At 41.1% G+C, this 14,964-nt stretch overlaps 1 protein-coding gene across 3 annotated transcripts; it reads left to right on the forward strand.

The window, feature by feature from the left end:
- Positions 1-213: 213 nt before the first annotated feature.
- Positions 214-9,018, forward strand: UTP18 (UTP18 small subunit processome component). Of its 3 annotated transcripts, none has more exons than XR_010435273.1 (14): positions 214-584; positions 685-812; positions 929-1,024; positions 1,697-1,776; positions 2,008-2,093; positions 2,730-2,855; positions 3,708-3,882; positions 4,220-4,320; positions 5,088-5,178; positions 5,472-5,595; positions 6,489-6,663; positions 7,436-7,600; positions 8,196-8,255; positions 8,875-9,018. XR_010435273.1 is itself a non-coding variant. In XM_064676011.1 (14 exons), the coding sequence occupies exons 1-13, from the start codon at positions 216-218 to the stop codon at positions 8,218-8,220; spliced, it is 1,719 nt and encodes a 572-aa protein (XP_064532081.1). In that variant the 5' UTR covers positions 214-215; the 3' UTR covers positions 8,221-8,255; positions 8,875-9,018. The 3 variants fall into 3 exon arrangements, 2 of the variants coding, with proteins under 2 accessions (XP_064532081.1, XP_064532082.1); XM_064676011.1 differs by having other exon boundaries at positions 7,458-7,600; XM_064676012.1 differs by lacking the exon at positions 8,875-9,018 and having other exon boundaries at positions 8,196-8,312.
- Positions 9,019-14,964: the final 5,946 nt, after the last annotated feature.

Raw genomic sequence — 14,964 nt, forward strand, 5'->3', positions numbered from 1 at the left:
GCGTTGGGAACCCCCTTCCCCCGCGGGGGCGCAATGGAGCGGCCCGGCCGCGGCCACGTCACGTGGAGCGCGGGGTGGGCGGGGGGGGTGGGAGAGAATAGAAGGCAAAGAAAGGAGGTCACGTGAGCGCGGATCGCGAGGGAAGGGGCGGTGCTTGGATCACGTGGGGAGGGGCGGGGCGGCGGGCCAGCCTATCGCGGGCGAAGGGTGGAACGATGCGGGGGACACACGTGAGAGGTGCGCACGTGTTCCGGTTCCGGGTCCGGGGAGCGATGAGGGGCACGGCGGCGGGGACGGAGCGGAGAGCCACGAAAATGAAGAAAGCGTCCAAAATAAAGACGGTGAAAAAAGCGAGGGAAGCGTCTCAAGCGGGCAAAGCCCCGAAAATGGCGAAAACGAAGACTCCGAAGCGGGCGGCAGCCGTGGCGGATCAGGCGGCGGCGGAGGCGGCGTGGCGCGCCCGGCACCTGAGGGATGTGAGCCAGGCGTCGGGCGCCGAGCGGGAGCTGGAGGAGCTGGTGTTCGGTGACAGCCTCAAAGTGGAGGAGGACGAGTTGCTGCGGCGCCTGGGCGAGCCCCCGAGGGTACGGCCCGGCCCTGCCCCAACCGGGCGGGAATCGGTGCCCCCTCCCTCCCCTCCTGTCCCCCGCCCCTGCTCACTTGGCCCCGTTTGGTTGTTTTCAGGTTGCTGCCACAGAGAGGAAAAGTCTCCAAGCAGATTCCAGCGATTCCGAGGTAGAAAATGAAGCCAAAGGCGACTTGTTGCCCAGAAAGCCGGCCTGGATGGATGAGGATGATGAAGCCGAGGAAAAGTGAGTCCGGGTTTGCAGGTGGGAGCTATGTATCGAACTTGTAAACTTAACTTGACTGTAAGTGGCTGTGGTTTGAATGATCTTTGTGTTCTCTGTGTGTTTCCTCCCCCCTCTAGTGTTGACATGACCCATAAATACAGGAAGGATTTCATGAAAAGCGATGCTGAGAAGACACTTACTAAGAAAAAACTAAAAAGAAGACTTGAGGAACAGTGAGTTTCGTTACTGTTTTTGTGGCTGACTTTATTGAGGTGAGATCATTGATCTCATGAATGCAGATAAATATCTCCAAGGTGGGTGTCAGAGGATGGTGCCAGACTCTTGTCAGTGGTGCTCAGTGACAGGGCAAGGAGCAATGGCCATAAACCAAAACACAAGAAGTTCCACCTCAGCATGAGGAAGAACTTGTTTCCATGGAGGGTGGCAGAGCACTGGAACAGCTGCCCAGGGAGGGTGTGGAGTCTCCTACTCTGGAGACACTCCAAACCCACCCAAACATGTTCCTGTGTCACCCGCTCCAGGTGACCTTGCCCTGGCAGGGGGTTGGACTCGGTGATCTCCAGAGGTCCCTTCCAACCTGAACTATTCTGGGATTCTATAAGATAAAATACATTTATGTGATGTTTATGTAAATGTGCATTAGCATTGCCTCGACTAATTTGTTTAATACTTGTTTTATTGGAACTGCACAAATTAATTTGTGTTCTAGGGTGTTACACTAGAAACTGTGAAATCTTAAAAAGTCTAAAAAGCTTGCATAGTGTTCTAAGCATGACTATTCCTGTAAAATTGTGATGGTGTATCTTCTCAGTGCTTAACTCAGAGAGGGAAATTACTTTCTCCTGAAAGTTATTTTTTTTCTCTCTTCCGCCTTCTCTTTCAAGGTTTCAGCAAGCCATGGGAGGAGTTCCTGCCTGGGCTAATTTAGAAAACAGGAAGAAATCCAAAAGGACTTCAAGTGATAGTAAATAATTCTATTCCTATTCTAATAAGTGCTTCTGTGATTCTTTGTTCAGCTTCTTAGAAAATAATTATTTCTGATGTTTTCTCTGTGTAGTGTGATAATATGGTGGATAAATCACCTTTATTCCTTCCTTCAGTGTGCTTTGATTTAATTTGTTTTTGTAAGGAATTTGTAGGTTTTGATGTGGGTATTTGTGCAATTGACTGTTTCCATGTGCTGTGGTTTCATGAGGTGAGAGTGATGAAGATGATGATCTTCTACGCAGGACTGGCAATTTCATAACGAGCTCAGAGTCCCTGCCAAGAGGGATTTTGAAGGTAAAGATAAGCCTTATCTTTCCACTTCAGTTTGACCCACACTTCGATTGTTGTTGCTGTGTAAAATTAGTGATCATGTGAATTTCTTGTTTCTGTAACTAGAAGCTCTAAAGGGTAAGCGTTGGACAAATTGAGTATTTCACGTGAAAGGATGAAGCAATAAATTGAGGTGTATTTTTTGAAATAAGGATTTTTACGTGCTCTGAAGTAGCACCTTGTAGTAGCATTTTAATTTAGGATTTAAATTTTAATTTAGGATTTTAATTTAATAGGGAGATTGGAATTCTCCCACAGCTTTAAAGTACTGGTGTGATCTTTGAGAAGTGACAGCCTTAAGCAAGTGTTTCTTCTACTGTCTCTTCTACAACTGTTTCAGATGGGTCAGAATGCAGCTGGATTTCCACAGAGGGATAATTTCAAAGGCAGTAGAAAGGCTGGTGGGTTCAGCCTGTGTTTGCATCACTGCATTGGAGCAACTCCCTGAACCGGCTCTTTGTGCTCCGCTTGTGTCAGGCTTCCTAAAAGTTCATCATAGGGATTGAGGTCTTGCTCTTGTAGCATAAAGTGTAATTAAATTGGCTTTTCATCAGCATTAAGTGTGGATTTTTTTTTTAGCCTGTTTGCTCTGTGTTTTAGATGAGCACCTGCCTGCCTGCAAACCAGGAACGCTTTGCCGATGGAAAGCTGGTGACGGTGCAGTTCCACCCTTCAGCCCAAGTGGTCATGACTGCGGGACACGATCGGTCTGTGTCGCTCTTCCAGGTGAAGAATTCCAGCCTGTTCTGTGCAAATGAGCACTCATACAGAACCCTTTTTTTTTTTTTTTTAATAGCCTGGACTGACAGACTTTGTTTTCCCTCTTCCTGTGCACACAGGGTTGTAATGTCTGTGGTTAAGATGGAAATTCTTTGGTTAAAGGCACCTTAGAAGACATTTCCATCTGTGACTGCATATCAAGCATGTACAGTGTACAGGCAAACTTAGTTGTCTTAGAGTTTTTGGTTGAAGATTTGTTTTTAAAAACATTTGGGTTTAAGGTTTGCAGTGATCTGGACTAATGAGGTTTTCTGTTTATAATCCTATAATGTGAGGAGCAGTCCACTTTCACTTAAAACTCTAATATTGCTGTGAAATCATGTTGGGAATGGAGAGGCTGGACTGCAGCAGGAAGAGGCTCATCCTGTTCCTGTTCCTGTTCCTCTGAAAACTAAGATCATAACTCTCTTTAGGAAATTTCAGCATGGCCCAGGATCAGTGGAATGGTCAGGCACAAGTGGAATTTGATAGTCCCAGAAGGCTGCAGGAAAAAGAAAAAAAAGAACAATTCAAAGCAAATGTTTCCATTTAGAAAAAGCACCATAGTAGTGATGATTTGAACAAAGCATGGGCAAGACAGGGAAGGGCAAGTGGTGTGAAGTGTATCCAGGAAGGCTGGGAATGCCTGTTATATAGGGTGAGGAGCCAAGAGCCAGGTTATTTGTGGAAGAGAGGAAGAGTTTAATGCTTCAGGGTGGTTTATCTCTTGCTTGTACTGGGTACTTGATATGTTTTTTCTATTTAAAAGTATTTGGTATGTTCCTCAATATGATAACCTGGTTATTTTCTTTTTTGAAGGTGGATGGTATAAGGAATCCAAAAATACAGAGCATCTATTTAGAGAGTTTTCCAATTTATAAGGCTCGTTTCAGTGTTGATGGAGAACAAGTTATAGCCACTGGTACTCACCACAGCATGTTCTTTGTGTATGACATGATGGCTGGAAATATTATTCCTATACCCAAAGTCCGAGGTAGGTTTTTCAGTGCTGTAAGTGCCTGGGTGTAGTTGAAACTGTCCCAAATAGAGATGGCACATGAATTTGCTTTAAAAGGAAATGCAGTGAATTGTTGGAGGTTATATTTTTAACTTGTCTTCAGGGAACAAGTCCCTTTAGTTTTAGTTTTTCTGGGGTACTAAACATTAACTGTCACACATAAGCAAGGTTGAGTTTAGCTTTGCTGTGACAGTGAATTACAGCAGTGAAAAGCTGAAGTGGAGTCAGGTCTTACTCATATTCATCACACCTCTGAATGTTGAGGCAAAAGAATAAATTATGCCTATTTCAAGTTTTGAATCTCTTTTTAAAGGTGTGGAGGAAAGATTTCTCAGAAACTTTGAGCTCTCTCCAGATGGATCATTTATGCTGCTAATTGGAACCTCGGGTTACCTTCACTTGCTGTCCATGAAGGTAATTTCTCCTCATGGTTTGTGTAGCTTCACTTTCTTGGTACCTTTTCCCTTTTGAATCTGCTTATAATCCATCTGCAAAGCAATCTAGCTTTCAGTTGAAACAAAGGCATGACACATACTGTGACAGTCTTCAAAAATGTGCTGCTGACTCAACTCACTGCAGCTTTAGAGAATTATTTTGGGGCGTCTGAGAATTCATTCTGCTCTGGGAGCTCTCTGGGGCTGCTGGGCGTCAGGGCAGAGTTGGGAAAAAGTCGTGTGTCAGTGTTGAACTTCAGCTTTGTGCTGGCAAAAGGAATGGCCTCAGCATGGAAACAGGCATGCATGGAAACAGGCATCACCCTCTCTGGGGGTGGGAGAAATATAGGACTGCTTTTTTGAGAGTCGTGCTAGTGCATGCTGCTGTACTGTGCTCGTGAATCATGCCAGATACTGTGATTCATAATGCACAGTGAGTTTTTGCAGTTGAATTTTAAAATGCCATATGATGGCAGCTGGTTTTGTTTTAAACTCTTACAAGGGTAGAGTTTAAAGAAGAAAGTTCAGTTCTGCTGTATAACTCAGACCCTGCAGCGAGGGAGCAAATGAGTGTTTGTTGGACCAGCTGTTGTTGGACTCAGGAGCTTGTGCTCTGGTCTGCAGGCACTGAAAATGTTGATGCTGTTCTTTGAATGTCAGGGTAGCTAAATAAAGATTTTTTTATGGGACAGGAAACAACTTTCCTACAAATTTCTGGTAGAATCACTATTGTTCTTCATCCTACAGACAAAGGAACTGATCAGCACTATGAAGGTAAATGGAAGATGCACTGCATCTGCTTTCACTCCAGACAGCAGTAAAATATACAACTATTCAAGTGAGTATTCCAACAGCACTAATCCTAATTCCCTTTAAATTGCATAAGTTTTTAGAAGGCACTTAGTGTTTATAAAGATAAAAACCTTTGTCAGTATCTGTCCTAAAAATACAACCAAAAGATAAATAATGAAAGAATGGAGTTAACTATTTTACTATGCCTTTAGTTGTTTTGTTTTTTAAAAAAATGATAATGGTGATACATTTGATATTTTAAATGAGCTATTAGTTGTATTTTAACAAAATAGTGTTGTGTATAAATGGTTTCTGTAATCTACTTGTTTCTGCAACCAGAGGAAGGTGAAGTTTTCATTTGGGATGTGAGAAGCAGGAAGTGTCTACACAAATTTGAAGATGAAGGTTCTTTGGAAGGACAGTGCATTGCTGTTTCAAAGAACAACCAGTATGTGGCATGTGGGTAAGTGACTGACTGGGGTTTGACAGGTTCTTCTGATCTCATTTTGAAGCTCTTCAGTGAACTTACTGGTGGCTGGTGAGTGTAGGAACGTGGTTCTGATAAGCTTAGAGTAGATGTGAGTAGATGAATATTGCCTGTTTTATGATGATAATTTAATTTTTCCTGTATAAATATAAAATACCATAGTACACCTCACACCAGCATCACTGTTATTGTGTTACTGTTACCATATATGGGCTCAGCAGTTTATTTTGAAATCACAAATTCTGTAATATGGATGTTGATTCAGGGTCTTCCCCCTTTTCTAGTTCTCTTTCCTGTCCTCTGAATTTGGCTCCTGCAAGGATAGCACATTAGCCTTTGAAAAGCTGCCTCAGCTCAAAGCCACAAGCTGAAAGTGTTTCTCTAAGTGTATTTAATGAAATGCAACTTCAGCCAGTGTATTGATTCTTTTTAATGAAACTAGCAAATAAATACTGAAGAACAGTACCTATTTCCTTAGCCCACTGTGGAAAAGGATTTAAAAGTGAACTTATTCTACAGATATAGAAAACCCCACAATTGAAAGCTTGAAATTATTTCAGAATGTTTTGTTACCAAGCTCTCATTGCTTTGAATTCTGGTAAGAGATGAGCTCATCAAGGCTCTGCACAGTTAAGTGGGTCTCTTCATATATAAGTAGAAAAACCTCCTCAAACTAACAAAACTCTAAACCCCTCCACTAAATACTGTTATAAACTCCAAAGGAAAATCAAGCTCCAAACAAAATACTATTACAAACTCCAGGAGAGAATTGTAAATTACATTTTCAGGTGAATGGTGGCTGGAGATAACAAGGTAATATGTACTGAAATGTCGCTTTTTCTTATAATCTTTGTTGTTTCTTTCTTCAGTTCATCTTCAGGGGTTGTAAATTTATATACCACTGATGTCTGTCTCAAGGAAAACCGTCCTAAGCCAGTTAAGGCCATAATGAACCTTGTTACTTCTGCCACCTGTGTGACCTTCAACCCCACCACGGAAATTTTGGCGGTGGCTTCCCGTGATGCTGATGAGGCTGTGAAATTGGTATGTTCAGCTTCTTTTATTGCAAGCTTTTTTTTTATCTTGATGAAAATACTCCTGGTGACATAATAAAACTGATAATAAGCAGATATGGATACTGCAAAATGTGCTGGATCCACCAGGTCAGGACATGTACAAGAAACTGGAGATTTATAAGGATATAAGTTTATTTTCTTTAGTGAAGTTGTTCTGAAAATAACATCTTATGGTCTAGTTTACCTTTTCCATTTTTAAAATGCCCTTTAAAATGCCTGGAACTGTTCAAAGCCAGGCTGGATGGGGCCTCTGAGCAGTCTGGTCAAGTGGAAGGTGTCCCTGCCCAGTTGGAACCAGATGAACTCAAAGGTTCCTTCCAACCCAAACCATTCTGTGACTCTATTTCACTGCTGTAAATACAACTCAGCAACAAATGTGAATTTTCAGCAGTTGGTAACTGTAACCATCTCACTGTGGGGTTTTTTTTCCCTAGCTCATTCAAAATTTTGCCAGCTATGTCAGAATTCTGGCCAACAGTGGAACTATTGAATTAATCTGAGGGTTTGGAGGCCTGTTTTTATTGCTTACATGTAATTGCTTAAAAAGAAAAGAATGGCAATAACTGGCTTCATGGTGTGTTCCCTGCTTCTTTTCTCCAGTAGAATTCTATATATAGAATCATGTAGGGTAGGAATAGAACTAAACATTTGAGCTTAACATTGACCTTCAATTTTAAATTTGTACTTCAGTTTTATTTTTGGTGGCTTTTTCCTAATTGGTGGCTTTTTCCTAATTGTAGCTTCTGACCTATTTCTCAATAGGTGCACATTCCTTCATACACTGTGTTCTCAAACTTCCCAGTGTTCAGAAGAAAACAGATTTATCTTGCTCAGTCTATGGACTTTTCTCCCAGAAGTGGCTATTTCTCTGTAGCAAATAACAAAGGCAAAGCCTTGTTATTTAGGTAGGTACTAAATTAGGCTCATTAATCCCAGGTAACATGTTTATATTCTGTAATATGGGGCAGATGACAGGTGAGAGATAAGGTTTGACTTTGTAATCTGAATTCAGCTGATGAGTTCATGGAGTGTGGAGCTTGTTTTCCCTTCTGGGGAATGAGCCTTGTTTATTGTCTGATTATAAAATACACATTGTTGCAGATGGCCCTGTCAAAACTGTCATTGCCTTTTTTTCCCCCTGCTGGTGTGGTCAGGAGCAGTGATAACTAAGCAGGAATATTTCTTTTTTTAAACTCACAACTTCATGACCCTTGAAAAACTTTTTAGGATGAGATTTTGACAGGGAGAACTTACAGAAAGACTCCTAAATAAGTCTAAAAATGGAACTAAATCTTGTGATTTGTCCTTAACTTGAACTGCATATTATAAAGGCACTTCAAGTAACTCTAGCATGTGAATGGTTGCTACCTTTAACTACACCTGTGTTTCAGGCTGTCTAAGAATACTCAGTGACACTGTTAAGAGTTGTTTCTTTGTCTTGCTCACGCAACATATTACTGAGAAGTTTTAAATCTGTCTCAATGTTTTTTTTTTCTTTAGGCTGAAACATTATTCATCTTTCTGAAAGAAGGTACAGCAGAAAATGGACCAGTAACTGAGGTGAACTGCTGACAACATTGACTTGAGGAACTTTATTTTCATTTTGCTACCTCCACCTCTTTATAGATGGCAGGAAGAAATTCATAACACTGTGTGATCTGAAACTGGTCTGGATCACTCATGTAGAAGGATGGGCTGGAGTAGGGCTTGCCTTGTCAGTCCTAGCTTTTCTAATAATACAATAGAGCAAGTTGATAGTTCAACTAAAATCTGTCAACGGGACTGAGGAGAAGTTAATTGATAGTGTAATTGATTCTATTTAAATCAATCTCAGCAGTGTTGTAAAACTGATCCTGTTATGGAGTCCTGTAAGTGAGCCCACAGGAGTCTGCATCACTTCAAATTCAGATTACAAACATCACTGAAGTTTGAAGCCCAAGTTTGTGTGCAGATACGATTTTATTGAACACTTAAATGTCTTCTTGGGAACTGGAAAGACCTGTAGCCTTGGCAGTAATACAGTAGTTCTGTTTGACAAGAAATGTGTTGATGAGGGGAAGCTGAACTTGTTCAGACTGGAAGCAGGTCTGACTGCTGCATGTTAAGCTTGCATAGAATTTTGTGATGGTTCAGTGTTTGGAAGATACTAACAAAATTCTCTGTGCTGGTCTTTCCCCAGGTGTTGTAACCTGCAGATACGAGTATGCTGACAAAATCAAACAAGTCTTATTTATATGGAAGTTACAAAATACTAGTAGAACATCTGTATTTTTGAATGTTGGTTTTTTTTTTTAATAAATATACCTGGTAAGTTTCCAGGCAACTTGTTTCAACTTTTTCCAATACTTTGTGTTATGCTCACAACTAAGATTTTATTGCTTGGCACCCAAGCTGGTGATTTGCAGGAATGTTTAAGTGTCTTTAGTTATTATGGGCATGTGAAATATTCCAATGCTGAAGGAGAAAGCAGTAGTTTTGTGTAAACTGGCCTTTGCTCTGTGCTTTTACCATGAGCTTTTCCATCAGCCTGGTTCATTTGAGGCTGGATTGGAAACAGCCTTTTGCTTCCTGGAAGAGCACATTCACCTCAACCCTGTTGATGCAGGAGTTGAAGCTCAGCCCAACTTCCTGGGCCAGCCATAGCTTAAAGATGGCCTAAACCAAGAGGTGAAGAAAACCCACCCCACGTTGTGCTTCCTGCCTCCTGTGTCCCAAAAACAACTGCATGTAACATGGGTTTAATTCTTAAGGAAGACCCCAATCATTTTTTTTCTGTGAAAGCAAAGAATCCCAAGTATCACTTGATTTTTTTTTAAAAATAATTTGTGAAATTCTGATGCCATCAGGGTCACCCAGCAGGGACTGTGCTGGAGCTGCTGCTGCTGGTTCTTCATCTGCTGCCAAATCCTGCACCTCTGATCACTCTCTTCCTGAAGTGGCCGCTTCTTTCTTCTTAAATACGTGAACAAAAAGTTGACTAGGAATCTGCTACAATGCAAACCCTCCTTGGAGAATAAATTGTGACCAATGTGTCTGTCCACTTCACAGCAGGGAGCTTTTTGGGCAGTAACAGCAAGAGCCAAGGTGTCTCAGTAACCAGCAGTGAAGTCATTAAGCCTTCAGTGAAAGTGGCATTGCAGAAAATGCACTCCAAGCATGAGAAAAATTATATTCTAGAACCATGTCAAAATTTTTAAATACATGAGCCTGTTGTTGAATTCTTGTCATGCTGTTTTAAAAAGCAAAACGGTGTGTTTTCTGATGTAACAGATTTTTGAAGTCGCTTTGCAAATGATTGTAAGATGAGAACTTGAATTCACAAATCTTGGGGAAAGCAGAATAGGCTGTGGAGGTGTTAAATTGAATACAGTGTTTAATCATATTGCAGTGCTAAACCTAAACTAAAACCCCTGGGATGGAAGAGTAAAATTAAATCAGAAGCACACTTTACTAAAGTTGCTTGCTATAGGATTCTTCTGTTACAAACAAATCTGTCTAAAATCTAGCTGGGTCTGAGACTGTTGAGTTTCAGAAATCCAGGTGCTGGAAGTGGTTTCTGACTTCACTAGAGGGCAGCCCAGCATTGCTGTTGGGAGATTTGGCTGTTGGATGTTACTGAACAGTTTGTCTCCCATGACAGCTCTGCTGATGGGAGAGGGTTTGGTTGTGGTAAGTAACATAATTCCCCTTTTCTCACCGTCTCTGTATTTTACCAGGTTTAAGTAGTGTGACTTCATCCACAAAATTACTCAATCATTTTAAATAAAAGATTTCTGAGAAGGTAAATTTTGGAATATGTAACCTGTTACCAGATCTCACTGAAGTACCTGTGATGGGTTTTAATGCCATTTCATCTACTTGTCCTGAGACTGTTCCACTCCTTGCACAGTATGTGCTTCTCTAATTTACCCATTAAAAAAAATAAAATCCCTAATCAGTGACTCAAAGCCCTTTAGGAAGTCCTTGGCAGATCTGGGATTAGAATTTCGGAATTACTGGGTCCTGGACCTCTTTAGTTTGCTTCAATACAATCAATTCTGCTGTTTTTCCCTGCCCATCCTGCTGACTCCTGGTTGTATGAGGTCCACATTGGATGGGACAAGTGAGTAAATGAAAAAGGTGTCATAAAACTGAGGTGCTGTGTGCTCTTTAAGCACTGCAAATTCTTCAAATAGTGGCAGGGAGGAAGAAGAGATTAAATATTTATTTTTTGCAAGTTCTCTGATGTAAATTGCAAATTTTAAGCTCTGCTGAGTTGCTGCAGTACAGGAATGTTAAAGTTTTGTGTTAAGTACCTTAATTCTTGATGTTGCCTTTTTGTCTTCTGGAAAACAAAACTTATTGCCCCATCCAGTATAACGTAGGGAAGACTTTTGCTCTGAGAACTAAAGGAAACCTCAAGGTGTTCGTTGTAGTCTATAGTGGGTTTTGAGCAATGGCACTTCCATGAACTGAGCAGGTCTTAAAAGTTGGATGATATGCAAGAAGCTGAAACTGTTACTGGTGTGTCTGGGGATATTTCTTTGGAATGGGATGAATTACTGTTAAGTACACACATTGCTGTACTCTCATTCTGAAAGGCTCGGCTCTTTGTCACTTTGCCATGTGTTAAGAGTACTTAAGCTTCTGACCTATTTAAAACCTCTGTGTTTAAATTCCTCTTTTCCTAGCACGGCTTTTTTTTTTTCCCCCAGCATTGCTAAGCTGAAGTTCTTTTAATGAATTATTTCTCTGCTTTTCCTCTCCTTCCATTCTCCTTGGCAAAATAAATTTTATTGATGTAACCCATGAAATATTTATCATGGCAGCCTTTCCCCTCCAGGCTGTGATCTTGTCCGATTTTGCAAGCTAAAGAGAATTAGTCTGGTTGGTGCTTAGAAAGGAAACCTCCAAGAACAGAAAACCTGACTAGGTGTTAGAGTAACTCTGGGTATTTAGGAGATTATTGGGTTTGCCACTAAGTCTGTCTTGAATCTGCTGTTTGACCCTGCACCCGTCCAGGAGCTGTGTTTGTGGTGCAGGTTTAGCAAATCCTTAAAGGACTGAATGATTTTTTTTTTTCCCTCCCGTGTCTCATTCAATATCCAAGATTGCTGCTCTCAAAATCATTTGGGAAGTTACAGTTCTCTAAATCTCTTCCATGTGGAACTGTTTCAACGGCTACATGATTTTCCCAACTGTTTACTGATCAGACAGCAAATTAGATTCTCTCTGTGGATGTGCTGAACCCATCCAGTGGCTGTGACAATCACGGCACACCTTGAAAATAAACTGGGTTTTTTGCCTAAGGATGCTTGAAGCATTTGAAGGCCTTAGGAGGTCCTCTAAATGCCTCGTTTTGCTCTAATTTGTAAGATCTAGAGGGAGGATGCAGTGTTCTTCTGGAGAGTGTCTGAAATCAGTCTGTCCAGGGCTGTCCAGTCCCTCTGGGGTCTCGCAGGTGCCCAAACACCAGCGCTTGCTGTTGCACTGAATTCTGTGTTTGTGCTGCATTTCCTTTGGACAAACAATGTGCTGGGCACTTAATGACACTTCGCTGTCTTCGTTTGGATTTCTTCTGTTGAAATGGTGGAACAATTTGATTTTTGTTTTTTTTTTTTTCTGTAACAAAGTGTCTCTTGGGTACCCAGACATTTTTGTCCCCTGTTGTGTCACAGTGAGATGGCAGTTCAGTCAAACCCATTTTGGAACACTAATAGAGGCAGTTGCTCCTGTGTATTTTCTTCCAGTTATTAAAACTATGCAAGTTATACATCTTATTAAATTGCTCTGAGACCCCTTAACCTGAACGAAATCTTATAAGCTGATCAGACACTTGGAAGTGGCTGCAATATGATTTGATTTTCATAACAGATATTGAAATTGAGCTGGAGATCTCAGCCTTCATAGTGGTGTATTTTGCACATAAGATTGCCTGCCATAGGAGTCTTCACTCTGTGTGTGCAATATCCAAGGTCTTATTATGCTCAAACAGTTGGGAGGAAGAGCTGAAGCAGAGGGAATGTGGTGCAGGAGCCTCTACTTCTGGTTCCTCCCCGTTGCTATTCCCCTGCCTTGTCAGAGGATCAGGGATCTGTATTTATCCTGGGTTTAGTTTGCATTTTATTGTGTTTTCAGTCAGTTTCTGCTGAATTGAGACTGACTTAAGAAATTAAGCCCAGTAAGATGTTTTTAACATATGTGCATGGATAGGAGCTGGGGGGAGTGAAATTTCAAATTAGGATCTTTGAAGACACGTCCATTTTATGAAGACTGAGTTACTTCTGTCTGCAAATCCTGATGCAGTGTAGTGTTCAGCTAAGAATCTGCATCACATACTTAAACACAAGGGTTCTTTTTTCCTCTTTAATCTTTGTTTTAAGCTTTGGATGGATATTTCAAAGTTCTGGAAGAGATAAGGTGTTTGGAATATTGACAATTCAAAAATAATTGTTCAGAAACTTGCGTAGTCACTCAAAACCTCAGGAACCTGCTGTTCATGAGATTGTTTCAGTTACTTGGTGAAAAACTATTAGCCCTGGTATACTGGGAGGAATTGCATTAAGAATTAAATAATTAAGCCATGTGGGTTTGGTTCTTTTTTCCCCCCCGTAGCTTCTCTAATGAATGCATTGCAGCAGCAGGAGCTTGTTGTGACTCTCACTGTATTCCATAGCTGTGTTTTTGTTTTTTGGAGGATGGTGTCCTTCATTTGCACAAACTTGTTACACGTGACAGCAGTCACAGCCATGCCTGTGTGTGCTCCAACAGCCTGGAAGACCCTGCAAACTACCTTTTTCTGCACACAGGGGGTGAGATTCTGCAGAAATCACCTCAATTTGTTGAAGAAGTAGTTTCTTCATAGATTGGAAGATATGAACTGGGTTGCAGAAATAAAAATTGTGCCCCCTGTGCACAGATGCCTTGTGTGACTTCTGCAGAATATTGATTTTTTGCTGCCAAGAGTCATTCATAACAAAATGCAAGTATCTGTTATCCTGTGGGATGGTTGTTACCACTCTGTCCCAGCTGCATAATGCTTCAGTTCAATGAGAGAAGGCTAGAGGGAATCTCACTGCACTGTGAGATGAAGTGATTGTAATTTGGAAATGAATGGGAAGGTCTTTGATAACAGGAAATTCAAGGTTACATTTAACTGAGGACACCCAAGAGGTGGTTGGTTACATATCATAGAAAAATGACACGGGCTCCACCAATGTGAGACAAATTTGTGTACGTTAATTTTGTATATAGCAACCGTTAGTGCTCATAAAAATATTTATGTCTATATTAACACAAACTGGTCTTTCATCTGCATAAATTTGTCTAGCAGAGTCAGGCCCCCAAGCTGCTTGTAATAACTACAGTGGAATTCATGGGCTGTCAGTTCACACTCCACGTTGTGCTGGAGCATTTCAGCTGTGTATTGCACCACACTGAGATGAAGCCACAGAATAAAGTGCTATGTTCCAATTAACATTAATTACCGGAAAAGATCGAGTGTTATGGACAGATACTTGGCCAAAACTGAGCAAATCTTCAATGAAGTTTTCTCTCTTGAAAAAGAAGGAACATTGTTTGACAGAACCATGCTGATTTTCTATCCCAGAATTTGTCTTGGCCCATTATAAATGGATGAAATGACTTATTCCAGCATAATTGTGGGAAAGAATAGAGGCTGTCCTTGGGATCCCTCAAGTGTGCAGGTTTCACTTACATAAAAAGCCAAGATTGAATGCTGTTTTCCAGTTGAATGGAAAAGCCTTTTTGTATGACTCTTATTCCTGGTTTAAGTGATGTGTGACATCAGCCCTGATAGCAAATGGCTTACTCTAAAGATTCAGCAATACACAGATTATAATGGGGTCAATCAAAAGTTTTAAATCTTACAGTTAAACTTCTCAAACGGATGTATGTATCTTTGGGGTTGGTCTAAGCTGTTGGAGATTTGAAAGCCTTTTTGAAATTCAGGACTATAAACAAAACTGTTGTAGGATGGGGATTATGTATCTTACTTTCTTCTGGCTTTTGAAGAAATGCTGCAGCTTCACACTTCTCCCTTCAGAGGGTTGTGAAGCTGAGTCTGTGTTGCTCACATTCCTCAAGGTGTTTGCATAAAAGGCAGGATAGGCACAGACTGACAAAGGTGAATCCAGAAAGAAACCAGAGTTTTGCTTAAAACTCATCCTACTGTAATCCCCATTAATGTAACAGCCATTTGCACTTAGTACAGGTACAATGTCCACTGGATTGTCTAAGGTGAAGACTCTGTGTGATTCCAACTAGTGTC

Source organism: Pseudopipra pipra, chromosome 19 (assembly GCF_036250125.1).
Source record: "Pseudopipra pipra isolate bDixPip1 chromosome 19, bDixPip1.hap1, whole genome shotgun sequence".
In the NCBI taxonomy this organism is placed as follows: domain Eukaryota; kingdom Metazoa; phylum Chordata; class Aves; order Passeriformes; family Pipridae; genus Pseudopipra; species Pseudopipra pipra.